This window comes from Sarcophilus harrisii, chromosome 4 (assembly GCF_902635505.1).
Source record: "Sarcophilus harrisii chromosome 4, mSarHar1.11, whole genome shotgun sequence".
NCBI lineage: Eukaryota > Metazoa > Chordata > Mammalia > Dasyuromorphia > Dasyuridae > Sarcophilus > Sarcophilus harrisii.
The window spans coordinates 233,822,786-233,842,415 of record NC_045429.1 but is presented as its reverse complement, the minus strand read 5'-3'; the positions used below and the strand labels follow the sequence as shown (position 1 = coordinate 233,842,415).

The 19,630-nt window shown below is 32.5% G+C and overlaps 1 protein-coding gene across 2 annotated transcripts in view; it reads right to left on the bottom strand.

The window, feature by feature from the left end:
* Positions 1 to 614: 614 nt before the first annotated feature.
* The window catches only part of FILIP1 (filamin A interacting protein 1), a 311,913-nt gene continuing 292,897 nt past the window's right edge, over positions 615 to 19,630 (bottom strand). Inside the window, exon 7 of one of the 2 annotated variants that reach the window (XM_031964617.1) lies at positions 615 to 5,140. In XM_031964617.1, coding sequence (XP_031820477.1) covers positions 5,100 to 5,140 — 41 coding nt within the window. In that variant the 3' untranslated portion in view covers positions 615 to 5,099. The remainder of the gene's footprint in view (positions 5,141 to 19,630) is intronic. The other variant, XM_031964616.1, reaches the window with a different exon arrangement.

Below are 19,630 nucleotides of genomic sequence, written 5' to 3'. Positions count from 1 at the left end.
GTTTTCCTTAGTTTGATATCAAGTGTGTGAAGAGTCTGCCTTCCTAAAACATCAGAACTTTAAGTATCTGGGCTGTAAGCTAAATAACAAATGATAGAGTCCCTTCTTGTTTTTGTGGAGAATAAGAACAATTGTAACCAACATCTAAAAGCAGAGTATTCAGAGAAGCAAAACCCAGCAGTAAACATGAGCACTTCCAAGGAGAAACTAGACACTATTTAATACCAGTTGAAGTGGCATAGTGACATCCATGAGGTCTAGGATTCCCAGCAACTCTGATGGCATTTGCTGGTTCTTTTACATTTTCAAGGTATACACACTCTTCTCAATGATGGTATGCATGTTTTGGGGAGACTATGTCCTGTGTATATTTTGGGAAGTGTTTTATTACTGCTTTTCTTACTATGCTATTTAAATTTTTTCCCGCTGAATCACTGTCTTCCATCTGACTAGTAAAATTAAATACATTGATTGGTGTTTATGAGCTGTGGTTTATAAGTAGATCAGATTTACAGAATGAATCTGCAGTAGTTTATTAGGGAGAAGCTAAGTGTAAGTTAATGTGTTGGAAAAAAGGAAAGAACTATATTTTAAATGAAGAGGAGACTCTGAACTCACTTAAAACATGGTTTTATTTTCTATGGTTTGTTTCAACTCAAAAGGAATATTGCACAATGCATTTGTTTTACAAACCTTATTTTTCCCACACTGGTAAGGTTTTGATTGCTACTGTTAATTGTAGAACTAAACCTCCAAATGTCTTAATTAGTTAAATGAATTCAATAGTCAGTGAAAAATTTAAGGCAGGATATTGCATTCATATAAAACATAGGTATATGCACAATTTAATAGGTTTCATTTGAAAATAATTAATTATTACAATTCTCTCAATACAATTCAAAGGAGGCAATATTAAGAGTACACTCTGTTACAAGTATTAGGGAAATAAAGTGTACTTCCAACTGTTTTCAGATGTATTTTTTTTCTGATAATACATTAAATCTCCACAAATTCTGATAACATATTTGATCATATTGTAAGCTTCTTTGTGTGGAAGAATCTAGCTTAAATTCTTTAAACCAAAATATAGACTATAAAACTGCAGTGCTGAAAAATCAAATCCACAAATAATAAGATAAAATTCCCAAATAAAATAAAAGAAATAACACTGGAGAATAAACGTAGCATGTTATGACACCTTGAATGTTTCAGTTCAAAATGAATGAACCTATAGTATTTTTTCTAAGTAAAAAATAAAATAAAATAGTTTTCATGAAATCACAGAGTTATAGGCTAAGTGCTTTGGAATTTGGAAAATACAAATATCAAAGGTCTAAAAAACAAGATTAATTTCTCCAAATCCCCTATTTTATGGGTTTGTTATATTTTTTTCTTTTTGTAATTTTCTTTCTTTGATTTGTAAACATAGTACTTTTAGGTGGTTATGAAATTCTTTTCAGATCAAGGTTTTTCTACTTATGCTTAAGATATTATGTTGCATAATCAATTCAGGTTAATGTTTCTTTCAAATTGATAATTTTCTTAAACTAAGTCCTGTTATAAATTCTTCACATATGGGTAATTAGGGCTATCATTCTGAAATTTGATTTATTTGTTATATTTACTAATGTCATAAAAATAAATATTTTATCAATATATTGGGGGACAGCATAGGGAATTATTTCAGGATATTTTCTTTCTGTAATATCTTATATAGTGAATTAAGTACAACAGTAGATTGATTCAGCCATGTTTCATCGTTAAGAAAAAAGCCTCTGGTAATGTGAACTGAAAAGTTTGGTATAATTCCATTGGGAGAGCATTCAATTTTTAAAGGATTAATATCTAGTATAATAATGATTACGATGGAGTTCTTATAACAGATACTAACATTTTGTGAGCCTCTGACACTTACAGACTGAGGCACACATATTCATAAGGAGACTTAACTTATTTTCCCTCTATTGCCAGTCATCCTCCTATCTTTATTCCTGCCACAGTTGAGAATTTCAAGTTTTTACCTGTTAGCACAACTTTTCAGCACATCACCTGCCCTGTTGTAGTTGCTACAAACACAGAATGAGACAATAACAATTTTGATAACAGTAACAACTTGAACTGCTAATGTCCTATCTATGCCAGCAATTAATGACTGAAGTTTCTGGAGCCATTGTAATAAGAATAAACATAGATAGCCTGGTGAATAATCATGATTCAGAACTTACCTGGGGCATTCTAGAAAGATTATTCTAGCAAAAGGCACTATTCATATTATCAGATATAGGGATAGAGGTGGGAAAAGGGATTGTGCAAAGATAACCTGGATACTAAAGGAAGGTGTTATAGGTTGATATATTTGTGAACTTGTTTGGTTTCATGCTGAATACATTGGACTGGATGGCTTCAAGGACTCCTTCTAGCTCTAAATCTATAATCTCATAAATATGGATCCTACTGTTATACATTTCATTGTATAAAGCTTTCTCATCTTTGTTAATGCTGTACCTTCTTACACAAAATCAATTTTTAAATTAATATGTCAAGGTCAATTCTCTTGCTTTCAGATTCCAATTTGGGATATAGAATCTTTCATCATAAAATGGATAGAAACATAAACCTCAACTAAATTATCGCTGATTATAGCCATTATTCTCAACCTTTCTTGTTTTGAGATAATGTAGTGCTTTCCAAATATAATAGGAAAACAATTATTTTAGGTAAAAATATGATAGATTGCCTATCGCATTTCTGTGAATAGTCAATAGTTTGAAAACTATTTGAAATTTTGTTCTTTTTATCATTATTCCATAGTATTTGGAAACAATCACAAATCTGTGATATTTATTATATAGAGGTAGAGGAGAAGAGCTATTAAATTGATTGAATGCAAGATTTCATTGTAGAACAAATTTTTGTATCAGAAGTACACAGCTGAGAAAGACACTTAATCATAAACCCCAGATATAACATTACATAGTTTTTCTGAAATTGTAATGTCATTATGATTCAACTTTCTTAGAAAACAAATCACAATAATAACAGTATCATCAACCTCCCACATATGTACAATATTATTTTTGATCCAGCAGTCCAAAATCTTATGTTATGGCAATGCTATCATAGTTATTTGGACCAGAACTAATGTATAATATTCCTTTTTCTTTGTGAAAATCAAAATTATTTAAACATAAAACATGGCCACCTGATAATATAATATATGTTGAATGTGATTTCCTTGTTTTTTATAAGGCATAACTATTCACTCTTTAAATCTTCATAAAGGGAAAATCTGTCCTTGTCATAGAATTTCTGAATTCTCCCATTCCTCTTTAAACCTAGCAAGAGATTCTTCTTTCAAATTCATAATATTATGGACTCCTTGCTTTGAAAATTTAAGAAATAACCTCATCACAGTTTTACTTATATTGATTTTATCATCCTTCTGGTACTGAAAATAAAGTTTTCTTTAACTGTAATATTTTATTATTTGCATAACATATATAGATAAAATTAGAAATATGTCCTGTCAGTTTTTAATTTGTCAGATTCATTCTCCTTTAACATTGCTCCCAGATAATTATGTTTTGTTACAGGGCTATTGACAAAGGTTAAAGAAAAACAAAAATGTCATCACTTCAAGTAAACTTTGGGGCAAATTTTCACATAAAAATAAAGTCAATAGCATCTCTGACAATAAGATTTTAGTAAGGTATATTGTCTGGCTTTAGAAATCACATCTCTCAACTTTTAAAATAGTTCATAAACATTTGTCAAGATAATCATCTATTCAACCCAAAACCCATCAGTGGATAGCAACTGTGCCTAATTTATTTTTCATCATGGTTGGTCACTTTTCATCTTCAAACTTTCATATATGATAAGCTCTGAGGGTATAACAAAATCCTAACCTCACTAAGGCTAGGCTAGCAGCACACAGTGCCTTTTTTTTTTTTTTAACCTGTACTTGCCTATACTTACTACATACTGCTAGTAGGGAAACATTTCAATTATCAGTATGAAACTACAGGTTTATATTTTGTGTAACCATGCCCTGCATTGTCATTTTGCAGTAACATCAATTATGTGCTGTAACCAAACCCAATCATAACATTGAGAAACCTTCATATAAAATTGTTCAGCCATTGCCCAGAGATGTAAATCAGTTGGTTTGAAATGATCTAGCCTAAGCTGGTGCTTGAAGCCTCAGCAGCCAGTAACATTCTTTTCCCCCTTCTAATGTTGCTCTGCCTTAAATCATATTTTCACAGAACCAAGTTAAGTGGGGTATGCCTTTATTGGCTTTTAAGTTACAATGTATAGGGTTAATGTCAGGTTAAGCTCCCACATTTCAATGGTGTATCATTTCCTAGTATGATTAGCATAAAATTTGGGGTTTTGGCAAAGAACATATTAAAGTAACAGCAGCTTCCACAAATACTGGAAAATATTTTAAATGAAGTTTGTAAATCAGAACATATTCCATAGCTATTATTTGTTAGTATTGAATCACATTCAGAACCACAGCACTATGTAAAAAAATACGTCCTCTCTAAGGATCTTGTGCTTAAGTCTTATCTACAAATTCATCCTGGGAATTGTACAGAATATTATTTCTTGTTTTCCTTAAAAATAACCTAATTCAATCAAAAGAAAAAAAGGATTACATTTCTTTATCATTTTGAAAACAAAATATCAACACTTAGAGGAATTGATAATATATTCACCAATTCCATGTGCCATTGACTATGAAAATGAAAAAATTACATTACAAAGTATACTTTTAAAATAAATTACATAGCAAATAACAACAAATACAAGCATGTGCCCATGGACCTGAAAGCTTTGCAAATAGGAGAATGAAATTCAGTTGTCAGACAGGCTGTATTGTTTTAGTTACCAATTTCCAGATTAGCAAGGAATCTAAAAGCTTTTAAAATTCTACCCCCCTTCCCAAACATTCATTGGAAGTAGTAAATTATTTCCATTAGTGATCAGTAGCATAGAAGACCATAATGATGGCAAAGGACTGAAGAAGAAATATTCATCCAACTGGGGTTCAGAGGAGATGCACACACAAAGTACATTCTTGGTGGTGTTTTTCATCTAGAGTTCATCTGTAACTGATGAATGATGATGCTTTCTAGAATGGAAATAGAAAAACAACATATTTTAAATTGTACTTAAGCTGAAATTCAAAGCTGAAAATAAGAATAACACCTGTATTTTATATTTCACTAAAATACATGAAAGAATTATAAGAGCCATCTACATGAGTCCAGTGGTTTGTCTTACAATTTTGATAACCATATTTTCTGATAAAAATCAGAACATATGATTTGATGGAGAATTTTTTTTCTCATTTAGAAATGGACTTTTAAATTGGGATAGCTTAGCTAAATTCTGGACATTGAGTTGCTATGGATATAATCAGCCATATTTAAGTAACTTGTTCATACTATGATTATGCTTTACATTCAAGGCTCTCAAAGCGCTTTCCAAATCATTATTTATTGGAATGTTCCATTTGACCAATTTTACCAAGGGAACAATTGAGACAGAGAGGGAAGTAATCAGAATCCTATGGTTTTTAATAGTTGAAACAGAAATGGAAACCATATTATGAAAAAGAATAATTTTTTATTCCTGTTTCCTATACTAGCTAAGCCCACACTGTTTCCTATACTAGCTAAGTCCAATAAGACTGACTCATCTTTCTGAATTCTCTATTTGATAAGAACTTCTAGGAAAATTGGAAAGCATTTTGGCAAAAACTGGGCTTAGATCAATATCTTACATCATATTGCACAATAAATTCAAAATGGATATGTGACTTGAATCATACTGTAAATATCTATCTATCTATCTATCTATCTATCTATCTATATGTATATATATGAAGCAGATCATAAACCTATAGAAAGGAATTGAATTTTTAACCAAAGAAGGAATTGATACAATTACAAAAGATAATTTTAAGCACTTGAACTTGAATTTTTTTCATAAACAAAATCAAGCCATCTAAAATTAAAAGGGAAACAGCTGACTGGGAAAAATATTGGTGTCATATATTTCTACCTAGGTTTTAATATCAAGCCATAAAACAACTATACCCTAAAGACTTTTCATAATAAAGAACTGTGAAAAGATCTGAGCAAACTTTTCAGAAGAACAATAGAAGGCTATTAACTATATGAAAGAATTTTCCAAATCACCAAGATAAATGCAAATCATTCAAAATAACTGAGAGTTTTCCTCTTAACCAGAAAATTAGCAAAGACACAAAAGATGGAAATAATCAGCTTAGAGAGGTTATAGAGAGACAGGTATATGAATTGGTACAACCAATCTGAAAAGCAATTTGGAATCATACGAAAATTTACTAAAATGTTTGATATCCTTTGATATAAAGATTCTACTGTTAAGCATATACTCCAAAGTCTATGACATTAAAAAGAAGAGATTCCATAAATATCAAAATTTTTATAATAGCATTTTTTGTGATACTAAAGATCTGAAAACAAACAAGATGCCCATTAAACAGAGAATAGTAAAACAAATTGTGATACCTGGATGTAATGGAATATTATTGTCCCTCTAAGAAAACAAGCATGATGAATAATGAAAATTATGGAAAGACTTGTACATATTATACATATGTATTTCTACAATGACTACAATAATGTAAAGGAAAGAACATCAATGAAACAACTAAAATGGAATGTTGAGAAATTACAAAGACAAAGTTGGCCTCAGTGAAGAGATGCTGAAAAGATTCTTATCCTTACTCCTTTGCAGAGGCTCAGGACCATGGGTTATGGAACATTGTACATAATGTTAGAATTTTTGTATTGATCAATTTTACTTTTTCTTTTATAAAAATTCTTTGTTATAGGGGATAGATTTTGGAGAGAGGAAAAGGGGAAAATGAGGTGGAAATTTAAATAATATAGGAGTAATCAATAAAAACTTACTAAAATATTCGTATTTCTTTTTGCGGATTATTGGGCTTTTAAAAGTAGAAGTTTACTATCTATTCATCAGAAATTACAAACTTAGGTAAGCTTACAAGGTTAGGAAAGTGTTTAAATCTCTAAGACTGCAATATCCATAATGCCTATATTTCTATTAAAGGAGATTATTTATATAAACTTTTTTTGTTTAGGTTTATGTACAGAAAAGTAAAGTCACAAAATAGTGTTTAGCAACGTCCTGGCATAAACTAAATCCTACCTAACTCATAGGGGCTGTTATGTGGAAAATCTATTTATATAGTGCGTGGAAAATCTTTGAGCATTATATAAACATGTTGTTTTTATAGTTGTTGTTCAATTAATACTTGTTAACTGACTGATTTGATTGCAATAGCATTCTTTTTTTGGTATTGTTACACATGCCATTATCATCACCCTCATTTATTTATTTTTAAATTTATGGAATAACAAAAAAAATGATTGAACATGAAAACGCAAATCCATTGTCAACAACTTGCTATTTCCCTTAAATATATAATAAAGTAATGTAAATTTCCCTCTTTTTTTTCCTCCTCTCTACTGGAGAAGGAAATGTTTCTGTGAGAATCAAATGGGATCATATTTACAATGCAGTTATCACAGAGCACCTTGTAGGCACTTGAGAAATAATTTTCTCCCTCTCTTCACTCTTTCTCTTCTCAGACATTAGCTAGCTATATGACCCTGGGCAAATCAGTTAAATTCTCTGGTCTCAGTTTTCTCCTTTGTAAAATGGGGATAATATTAGTATTTATCTCAAAGAGTTCTCATAAGGACTAAAAGAAATAGCATAAGTAAAAATACTTTCAAAACCTTAAAGCATCATTTAAATACTAGCTATTATTATCCTATTTTGGAATTTTTATTTTAACATTTTCAAAACTTTTAAAATTTTGTCACCCTAGCTCAGGTTATCATTATCTATTACTAGACTATTGCAATGGCTGCCCAACAGTCTCCATTCCCTTTAACACTAAATGATATTCCACATAGCTGCCACATTAATATTCCTTTAAAAAAAAGTCATTTCCTTGTTCACAAAATTTCCTCACAAAATTGCCTCTTGCCTTCTTTTCTAGGATAATTTCCAATTAGTTTGCTTTATCCTCTCCACTTTTCAGTCACACTGTTCCTTGTATACTGTACTTTTTCCCCACCCCTTTGCTTATGTGCAGCCTGATCCCTTGCCTGGAATGGTTTTCTTCCTTACCTCTTTCTCTTAAGAATCCCTAGTTTCCTTGACCTTGTCAAAGGTCATACCACCTCCCACAAGAGGCATTTTTTGATCTTGTAGGTTCTACATAGTATATCACTTATGTCCCCTTCTCTCCACTCCAGCCACCATTCTAATACCAGGTTTCCATTCATTACCTCTTACCTTCACTACTGTCTTCTAATGGATATCTGTCTCAAATTCTTCTCCACTCCAATCCATGCTCTTTACAAGTGCCAAATTGAAACTTCTTTGTTTGTCACTTAAAATCCTCCAAAACAACTCTATCTTACTTTTTCACTCTTATTATATATCATTCCCCTCCATGGATTCTACATTTGTGGCAGGGCTAATAACCTTAACTGCTGGGACACTTTCCACAGGGTTTGGTGTTTATAGTTTTATACCCCTTATTTTATGTGTATAAAGATAGGATTTTCCTTTTTAGAATTTTGTAACTGCAAGCTATCTTTCCTCATCTATGAAGAGGGTACATGATAGAATATTTCTTCCTAGTGCATAAATATATGTATATGCACCCTTACACATATTTATAACAATAAATAAGTCCTTTATCCTCATGATAAAATATTAAAAGTTTAGCTCTTCTCCCTTAAGCCTAAGGAATCTGAAGTGATATTTTATAAGGAGCTCTTCAGATTAAATAAATAAATATAGATAGATAGATAGACAGACAGACAGATACATCTATAAGGCCTCTGATTACTTGACTGACTGAATAATCCTAGATCTATTCTCCTTGCCCTTGCAAAATTCTTGGTATGCATCCTGTAAAAGTTATTTTTTTTCTTTTTCTTTGGTTTTACTTCTAAAACCAGCTGAGAAGCTATCTTTTCCCAACTTATTATTTTTCCAATAACAACTTGTCTACCTGTGCCTAGACAGGCCCACAATATCTGGCACCATAAAGTCTATCATTTTTGTTAGCTAACCTTAAACTAATAGAGAAGTCTTCCAGTTTCACACTTTTCCCCTCAACCAATTACTGTACTTAATGATTCCAAAACATGGCCAACATGGGAAAATATTTTGCTTGACTATGAGTATTTGTTATAAGGGTTTTTTGTTGTTGTTGTTATTAGGAGGGGGATAGAAGAGAGAATAATTTTTGTCAACTAAAAAAAATTGATAAAAAAATAAAGATCCCAAAGCATGGATCTGGAAGGAGATTTAGCAGATAGCGCCTTGCTCTCCATCGATCAACAACCTGAAGAATCTCAGAGGTGAAATTTTTCAAAGGGAAAAAGAGAGAATGAGAGAGAAAGAAAGAAGAAAAAAGAGAAGGAAGGGAATAAAAAGGAAGGAAGGAAGGAAGGAAGGAAGGAAGGAAGGAAGGAAGGAAGGAAGGAAGGAAGGAAGGAAGGAAGGAAGGAAGAAAGGAAGGAAAAGCTGTCTTTGAAGTTTCCACTCTACTCCCATCTGGCAAACTACCATATCATCACCTAATATTTGGATGCAAATTTGTAATCCCAGTATCCCATCATCATCTCCAGGCAGCTATAAAGAATATCTGGTAACAAATCTCCTTTGGACATTTTAGTCTTGTAAACAAATTTCTTTGTCTCCCCCTGCTTCCTTCCCCTAAAATGTGAACACTTGGATTACAACAAAATCTGTTATTTGCAGAAGCATTTGCTTCTCAATGAAATGAAGGATTTGAAATGGATAAGAGAAACTAATCAAAATTATTCATTAAATTTTTTTTTCAAATCGGAGTCCTCATTTCAGTTGATACAAGTAGCCCCAATTTAATAGTTCAGCCAAACTAACTTTCTTACTACTCTCATTTTGACTTTCTATCTTCCATTTTTGGAAACAGCCTTTGCACTGGCTATCCCTTACTCTTATAATGTACTCCTCACTTTTGCTTTTTAGAATTCCTGATTTTCTTCAAGACTCAGTTCAATTGTCACTTTATGCCTGTGGCCTTTCTGATTAGTGCCTTTTTCCTTCAAGGTTACTTTGTATTTGCTTTATCTCTCTTTTATATAAACATATATATACACAGAGATAAAGGTATTTATCTATCTACATATATGATGTCTACTTCATTTGAATGTAATTTTCTTGAGAGATACTTCAGTTTTTGTCTTTGTATTCTAGTGTCTAGTATGGTGTTTGACTATATAATTTAAAATGGCTATTGGTTAGAACACTCTCCCCAGTTATAGTGTCCTTCTTGACTCCCAACAATACTATTTTGTCCTTTGTATATATTTATTATTTGCTTATCTGTGTTCATGTTGTTTCCCCCAGTATGGAAACATCTTCAGGGTAGGAACTGTTTTAGTGTTGAGGATTTTTGGTTTTGTTTTTCCGTTTTTTTTTCATCAGTCCCTTGCACTGTGCCTGCATCCTTTCTTTGTTCAGTAATGTCTTATTCCTTATTACTCTATTTGGAGTTTTCTTGGAAGAGATTCTGGAGTGATTTACCATATCTATCTCCAGTTCATTTTACATATGAAAAAAACTGAGGGAAACAGTGTTAAGTGACATGCCCAGGATCATATATAAGTTAAATTTGAACTCAGGAAGATGAAAAGGCCTGGCTCATTACTCATTGTACCACCTAGCTACCACTTGCCGTCTAATGGGAACTTAAATGTTGAATTGCTGAAGTTTCAATGTTCTATCTCAATTTAGACCACAAGATGGCACTAGTTTCATTCTATTAAAATCAGTACCAATGCATCAGCCTCACAATAAATAAGTACTCAGCTTCTGAAATTCTCAAAAATGTATGAATGCTTATATACAAATAATTTTGTCGAGCTCTAAAGGCAAATATTTATCTTGACTCCCCCAATTGGAAACTCTTAAATATATTACATCATTACTAATAACAAAGTAACACTAGATTTAAATTTTTGAAATGTATTAAAATAAAATTTCATTGGGAAAACTAAAATGGTAATTGGAACATCTAAGAATTCTGTTAAAATCAAGAGTTAAAAGGATTATTTCCCATTAAAAATTATTTTTCTATGCCATAATGCTGGACAAATAAGTGAAAAAACTCTACCAAGTCTTATTTAAACCATCCTTCCAAATGGTATGTATGGCTAGGAGGGTATAAAAGAGTTTTATAAATTAATCCTCTCGCGTTTAATAATGTTGTGAATATTCGTCAGAAAATCTGTGCTTTGGTTTCTTTGCTTCTAAAGAAGTCTTAGGCTATCTGATTTCTAAGATTCATTATATCTCTAAAATTCTTCTTCTATGATACTTTCTTACCCAGTTCACAAAGCCAGACTTCCTTAATTGCATAGCAATACGATTTTCATGTTAACTACTGGCATTTAGGAAAGAACAACCTAGCTAGTTAAATTGATTTAAAACATACTATATAATAGGATGTAGGGACAGGGAGATAATTTAGTTATCTCCAGGCATAATCTGCCAAATTCACTTTGGGGATATATTTTTTACAATGACTACATGTATAGATAAATTTCAAAATGTTTGGGTACAGATCCTTTTTCTTTTTTCTTTTGGAGAAGAAACCAAGTCCACTGTACACTAATACATTTATTATCCTGAGATCTAAAAATGAGTAATCCAGGTGTGATATATATCACAATTCTTTATTAACCAGAGTACTTGGTTAACCAAATCCTACCCACATCAGATAATAGAATATTTTAATTATAGAATCTAATTAAGTCATAAAAATGGATGTTTGATTTTACAAGCATAATGCATGCTTACTATTTTATAACTAAAGGATGTATTTGTACCTCAAACATTTTTTATTTATATGCATGAAACAAATGTTTTATGTATGTCCGTAATAGTGAGATATAATCTATGAAAGCTATCCTGCTAAAAGTTCTTAAAATAGATAGGCATTTTTTCCAATGGTCGTTTCAAAGCGAATATAAACAAAGTCAATGTGCATGCTTTTGTTTGAAAGTAATTAATCGTGTTGCAGTAAGGGAAAAGAGACACAAACCATTGAGTAGTTTTTTTTTTTTTTTTTAATTCCACCAGGTCAATAACATCTAAAATCATAGAGCTGAAGGTTATATTGAAGAATTCAAGCATGATTGAGAGGTTGGGAGTGAATTGTGTAATAGACCAGAGTAAAATATCTTGTGCCTTTCAAAAATCGTCTTATATTTATGTCAGCACACTAAAGATTTTGAAACCAACCAGTTGTCAACATGTACCATGTAGTCAAAATATGCTGCTTTTTTTCAAGTTAGCCATATCATTAAAGTGAGGTTGGCACACCATATGATATGATGGGCCTGATCAGGATGGCCTGAATTTCAATCTGTGCCTCTAGGCAAGTCATTTAACCCCTATCTGCCTCAGTTTCCTCATTTGAAAAAGGGAGATAATAACAGCCTCCACCACCCAGAATTGTTGTAAGGATAAAAAAAGGTTTTTGTGTAGCACTTTTCAGACTTAAAAAACTATATAAATGTACTTATTTTGTATTTAATTTATACTTTAATATATTTAACATGTATTGGTCATCCTGCCATCTAGGGGAGGGATGGAGGGAAGGAGGGGAAAAATTGGAACAAAAGGTTTGAAATTGTGAATGCTGTAAAATTATCCATGCATATAACTTGTAAATAAAAAGCTATTTTAAAAAAAAGCAATAGAAGCTACAACAAAGTTACTTTGATGTGTGAGGATCAAAATATTAAAATCTCTGCTAAGATTCTTCAAGTGAATTATAAAAGTATGAAATGATATCTATCTTCAAAGTAAATAAAATGGCCAATTGAAAAAAACTATATAAATGCTAGCTCTTGTTATTATTAATTGTTATTAGAGTGCCAGAAATTTCAAAATGCATCTGAAAAAAAAAGTGTTCTATCTTAGTAAAAAAAAAAAAAAGTAGCTCTTTCGTAACTTGCCATTCTAAATGCATAAAATGTTATTTGGTGTTCATCTTATCTAAATTTTAACTATTATTGTTTGTGAAGATAATTGGATTAAATCTGTAATCAAAGAAAACTGGACATCTAAAGGTTAGATTAAAGATTAGCACATTATTATACTAAGTATTCTGAAAAATCTGTGTTTTCACAAAATATGTATTTTATATCAGGGAACCCCTAGAAAGAGGAGATATCTGTTGACTGAGCATTATAGTTTTTTTTTTCCTAATTACCATATAATGGAATTCAGACCAGTTGATGAGAAATAAATTGAATGATTTCTAATTTACCCATTCCTTCTTATTTTCACTGTTAAATAAATTTTAAATAGGAAATCTTTATCATTAGAAAGTTCTGTGTCTACTCCATGCAGAAAATATTAACCCAGACCCCTGTAAGTTACAGGAAATGCTATTTGTGGGTGTGTGGGAATATGTATGCAGATAAAGAGCAATAATTAAAACCTCTGGAATTGGAAAAAAATTTTGATGGGCTTTCAATAAAAGAAAATGGGAATGTAGAGACTTAGAGAGTAAATCCTTTTTTTTTAAAATAATATGTAAGATAGTCAGATTTTATAGTAAACTCCCTCTTAAAATTACTAAATTATGAGGCAAAGTATGTAACCAAAGAAAATTCTTAATTCATTGATAATTGAGCCTTAATTTCATAGACAATTCCCAGAAAGAGGCCTGTGCTTGTGTCTTCATATAAAACAGTTTCCCTCCCACAGTGGGCCCCCCCAAAATTATTGCTAAAAATTTGACTTGGAAAACCAATAAATATATTAGATTTCAACTGCTGTGAAGTTCTCTTGTCACTCCAGATATAGTCTCTGAGCTTTAAGACTCTTTGCATGAATATGGCATGATTCTATTGTTAAAGGGCTCATCTCCCAGAAAACAATATCCCAGCAATTTCTCTTTTTTTCACCAGTGTTCTTTTTCTGATATCAGTAATCCATAGAGTACTTAACAAGTAAATTTTGACAAAACCAAAGGACTCGTAATTAAACAGCAATTTAGTCACCAAATTCAAATAGCCGAGCATTAAATGTTGAATTTCTGAGCTAGTCATTTATTTATCAATATACTTTATTTTATTATAAAAATAAAGGTTGGATCTCAACACATACAGTATTGGGGAAATAGATTACAGTATATATTTTTAGATGCACAATTATTTAAAAATATTTAAACATACACATATTTTCACTCCAGTATTATCAAATTTTTCATTCAAAGAAATCAAAAGGGAGTGGGATAACCATTAAAATAATAGATAATAAGAAAATGTTTATAGGTAAGTCAATTCCTTAATAAAAGCAAGAGTGTTTTCTTGGAAAAAGGCTTCCAGATTTTGGCTAACTCTTTTAAACCTCTGGTTCTCTTGATTTTTGCTGGCTAAAGGCAGATTTAATATATAATCAACTCCCGATTTTCCTTAAATTGCTTCCTGGTATCACAAATTACTCATACTCCTTGGAAGCCATCCCAGCTACTTGGACAGCCAGCTGGTTGGAAAGCAGTGTTTTAAGTGTATTGGGAACAGGAAAGGAGTTCTCAGCTTGATACTGCCAAAGAATACTCCAGCCATAAATTGCATCCCTAAGCTTTCCCTATGCTGAGAGAGATAGCCATTACATAGTAGAGAATGAGTCAGACTAAGAGTTGGGAAGACTTGGGTTCAAGTCCTGCCTCTGACATGTACTGCCTGTGATTCTAAATACTCCTCTAAGACTTAAGTAGCAAGAAAAAGTGCTGACCTGAAATGGTGGAGGGAGTTTCCTCATCTTGGAATTTGCTTCCCAAAGAAATTATTGGTTCAATGCCTCTTTAATCCTTCTCCAGCAGAGTTCTATGAACAGTCAGTCTCTTTGATAAATCAAACAATAAATGGAACCAAGGCTACTCTGAGGGCTAGCCTCACCATGGAATATCAATCGTGCCCATGCAAGAAGAACAATAGCATGACTTTCATTTCTGTATGAGGAAGGCGGACCTGCCTTCTGTACATTCATATGAGGAATAAGGAGACTCCTCTCTTCAGGAAACACAACTTGGCCACTAGTGTGATGGCATGGCAGCCAGGGAATTCTGCCAAGGGGACCATAGATGCCTCATGACAGAGTTCCTTTCTCAAATAGCAAGCGACTACACACTCCACCTATTTTTCTACCCCATGACCTACAACAATTTTTCTGAATATCAAGGAATAGGGCCAAAGAGGCCTTTGTGACCAAATGGGATTGTTATCCATTATTTAAATTTTTCTGTGCTACTCCTTCCTATTAGTAAAAATAATAAAGAGTTGAGTCTATGAAGATTACTATCCATTTAAAGCACTCATTCAAAACAATTTTAGGATAATTCTTGAATTCCCGAGTTTGGGGGCAGCAGATGACTTAATTGTCCTTAACTGTCAACAGATGTCTCATGGCAAGCACCTACAGTAAGCCTTTTTGTGGTGGTTGTAACTTTCCACTTTTATGTTGAGTCTCTGTGATTTTCCATGACTATGCCCCTGCTAATTCTAGAATGTTTGAGAGGTGTGCATTAGCAAAAGCCTAAGTTTCTAAAAGGAGCACAAAGAAATAGTGCAACATCCCCCTGAGAACTGGGATATGTTTTGGAGCTCCTTCTATTCAGGAGAAGGGGAGTCAAAGACCCTTTTATTTCCTTGACCTACAGGAAGAAAGGAAACCTTGGGGCATAAGGCAAAAGAACATCTTAAAATACCCATCTCACCGTGTTGTTGTAAGGGAAAGGATTGATAAATTTCAACATATTGTAGACATGTAAGTTTTTATTATAATTAGCATTTGAAATATTTGAAATAAAAAGAATTATATAATGTTAGGGATCTTTGATAGAATTAGTAGATCCTAGTAATAACACTATTTTTGCTATGATACCTATACTGTCTCTGGCTTTTCCTTTTGCCTCATGAGACCTGATCAATCCCAAAAAGCATGGGAAATCTTGACTGCAAACTGTTCCCCACCCACTAAACATTTGATCCTGTTATTACTACATTAAGATATAAGCATCCATTCTACTAAAAAACTGTGTCTTGTGTAAGGAATTCAAGAAACTTCCTTTGCTGTCTCGGACTCAATGCCCTTCATCTGGACTTAGTTTAGTTAATTAAAATGTCTTTTGTGATTACCAGTCCTTTTTCACTGACTCCAACACACTCTTTGACAAGATGATATAAATTCCTCATGGGATTCTTAACTGATCTATGTTTGACTCGATTCACTGTAACACATTATTCTCCCTATTTCATAAGAAAAATGAAAATTATCCTCAATTCTATAACTTATCTTTACTTGTATAGGAGTGAGTCCCTTTGGCCCACTGATAATTTCTTTTTCAAGCAAACAAATCTTTTTAGCTCGTCTCCTCAAGTTGATGAAGTTTTCCCAAAACAAGCAAATTTGGACTCTTACCCCAATGTATGAAACTAATTATGAAGGAGAAAATATTAATTGGCACAAAGAATAGGCACCAAACTATTAGTATGCTCTGCTCTGAATCATGTGCACTGTAGACCTTTGCTTATTTCCTTTTACATAGATTCTAAAATAACTGGGGTTGATTTAATTTATGTCTATTCTCATAATAGTCATGCAAAAATATTATTGCAGAAAATAAAACTGAATCAAGTTCCTTGGAGGTAAAGACAAAAAGTTGTTCATTTAAAAAAAAGTTAAAAGTTTGGAAAATACTTTTTAAAAAAATTGTGTCTAATAGGAAATTCAAAATTCTCCAATGGTTTAGCAATGCAATATTTTCGTCATACATAAAGGTCCCATCTCTGATACATAATGGCTGTGTGACTTTAGGCATATCATCTAACTGCTCTGTGCTTATAGGCAATTCTCTAAGAACCTAAGTTGAAGAGCAATAGAAGGCAATTGCCTTCCAGAATTGGTAGAGAAATATACTCATCCTACACTAATGAAATCAGAAGTCCAATCCTTATCCCTGCCCAATGCTTCAATCCCACATTACTACAGAAGTCTTTGTATTCATATGCATATATCTGTAGGCCTGTATACTTAATGTATACTTACTGTCATTCTACAGAATTCATTTTATTACATAGCAGGAAAATTTAATGAAATCAGGAGACTAGTACTAATTCTATAACTGCTACTCATTAATTGTTATTTGTTAAGGATCACACCTAAGTGAGAAATGCAGAAAGCCTATAAAGGGTTAAAGGGGTCTGTAACATTATGGGGAGGGATGGTTCTCCCAAAACCCTCACAGTTGTGAATCATAACACACTGGAAGGAAGTGCAAATCAGCCTTTACTGATGCAAATGTTAGGCCAGAGAATGCAACTGCCTCTCAATCTCCTTGTATCATTATCATCCTCTCACATGAAAGAATCTATTCTGCTGGTCAGAATTAGAACCCCAGCAGCCACTATCAGATGACTCCTGCAACAATTATTATTATAATGCATTAACTTTAGTAAATCACATAACTTCTCTCAGACTCAGTTTTCTCATCTGTAACAAGACATAGCTAGGTGATGCAGTAGATAGAGCACTGACCTGCAGTCAGGAAGATCTGAATTCAAATCTATCTACAAATTCTTACTAGCTTTATGACCCTGGGTTAACTCAGTTTTTTCAATGGTATAATAGAGATAACAATGGTACCTAGGGTTGTTGTGAGGATCAAATGAGATAATCATTGTAAAGGGCTTAACACAGACGCCATATGAATGCAAGCTATAATTATCATTAACGATGAAGCTTTTAACCAAGGTGGTGCTTTACCTTTTAAAAAAGTTGATAACTATATTTTAATATGAATTTAAAGCATTATTCTGAGAAGTTCATAAATTTCACCTTACTGCCAAAGGTATCCATGACATTGAAAAAAGTTAAAAACCTGTGACTAGATGATCTCTAAGGAACCAGCTCTGGAATTTCATGATACCTCCTTATTACAGATGACTTTTGGAGTGTCCAGAGAGCTTTGGTTGTTAAGACAAGCAAATTTGTCAAGAAGCAACCTTGAAGCTATAGAGAAGGGAAAAAGTGACAGTGAGTAAGACTTTATGAGCCTATATGCTAGGCACATAATAAGTGCTTTGCAAATATTATTTCATATGAAAATAATGTCTAAGAAAATAGCTGGTTTAGTATAAGTGAAGTCCAGTGTGATTGTCTTCTGTGAGGTACAAAGGACATTTAATGGGAATATCAATCCTAGATACCTTATTCAATAAACTCCAGTGGTTTTCTAATTGACTCTCTAGATCTTAATACATTTCATTGTCTTGTCTCCAACCAATGCTTCCAGGTTCATTGTACATGATTATTCAAAACCCATTCTGAGATCCAGTGAAATGTTTCTCTCTGTTCTTCATACATAATGCTCTATCTCTCATCTTCTTTCCTTTACTCTGTTTTTTTCCTATATATTCCCATCTCACCTTCAACCTCATAGAAACCTCTTCCTTCAAAGGTACAACTCTTTTCTAATCCTTCCAACTGCTAGTTCCCTCCCTCCCAAACTATGTATTTAATTCTTTTGTATGTATTCTCTTTATATTTATTTGATATATACTTATATATGTCCTTGCTATCTTCACTGCTCTATAAGTTTACTATAGTGCTATTTATATCCCTAGTTTTTAATACAGTACCCAAGAACACAGTGAGTTCTTAATAAATGTTTAATGATTGAGTGAATATTAAAGGGGAAGGATCTTAGAGACATTAGGCATAGGAGCTATCTTAGTTTTAGGAATATACTTTAGAGATCACCTAGTGTAACTTTTCCATTTTTCAATACTTAGTAGGGAAAGTCTTCTTGATAGCTGTCTCCTTTATCATCATTTAAGTCAACTTCCTCTTCTTGATTTGAGTATGGCTGGATAAATTATTAATTTTTAAGTACATTCTGGCTCTAAATTTAAGATGCCATGTTCCTCCAATTAAATAGTCTCTAAGTCCCCTTTCCCCTTTAATATGCAATTAATATCAATAAATTAGCATTTATCAAGAACCTACTATGTGTCAGAGCACTGTGTTAGGTGTTGAGAATTCTTCATGGACTTGAAGACGATAACTACTGTCACTTTTTCAAAGCTTTCTCTTCTCTCTGCTAGAGTATGCTAATCTATTTAGACTCTTCTGCAGTTTAAGTGAAAAAGTACATCTCTCCTGTATTTTCTAGAAACACAATTGTTAAATGGCTGTTCTTACTTCATTTAAGGCAGAGTTTCTTTAATCATCAGTGTTAATGAGCACCAATGGTGTGATTGATTCTGAATTGCCAATACATTAGTGCTCTTCCTACAGCTCTATCTCCTCTGAGTCCTGCTCTATTTAGCATTGTGGAAGGGAAAGAAGCAGCCTACTTTACTAAGTATGACTATTTGCACTTTTCATATTTCTTTTTACTTTATTTTTTATTTCCCTATAGGGGTTCATTTCTCTATCACTCCTTCAAAGAGTGACAGAC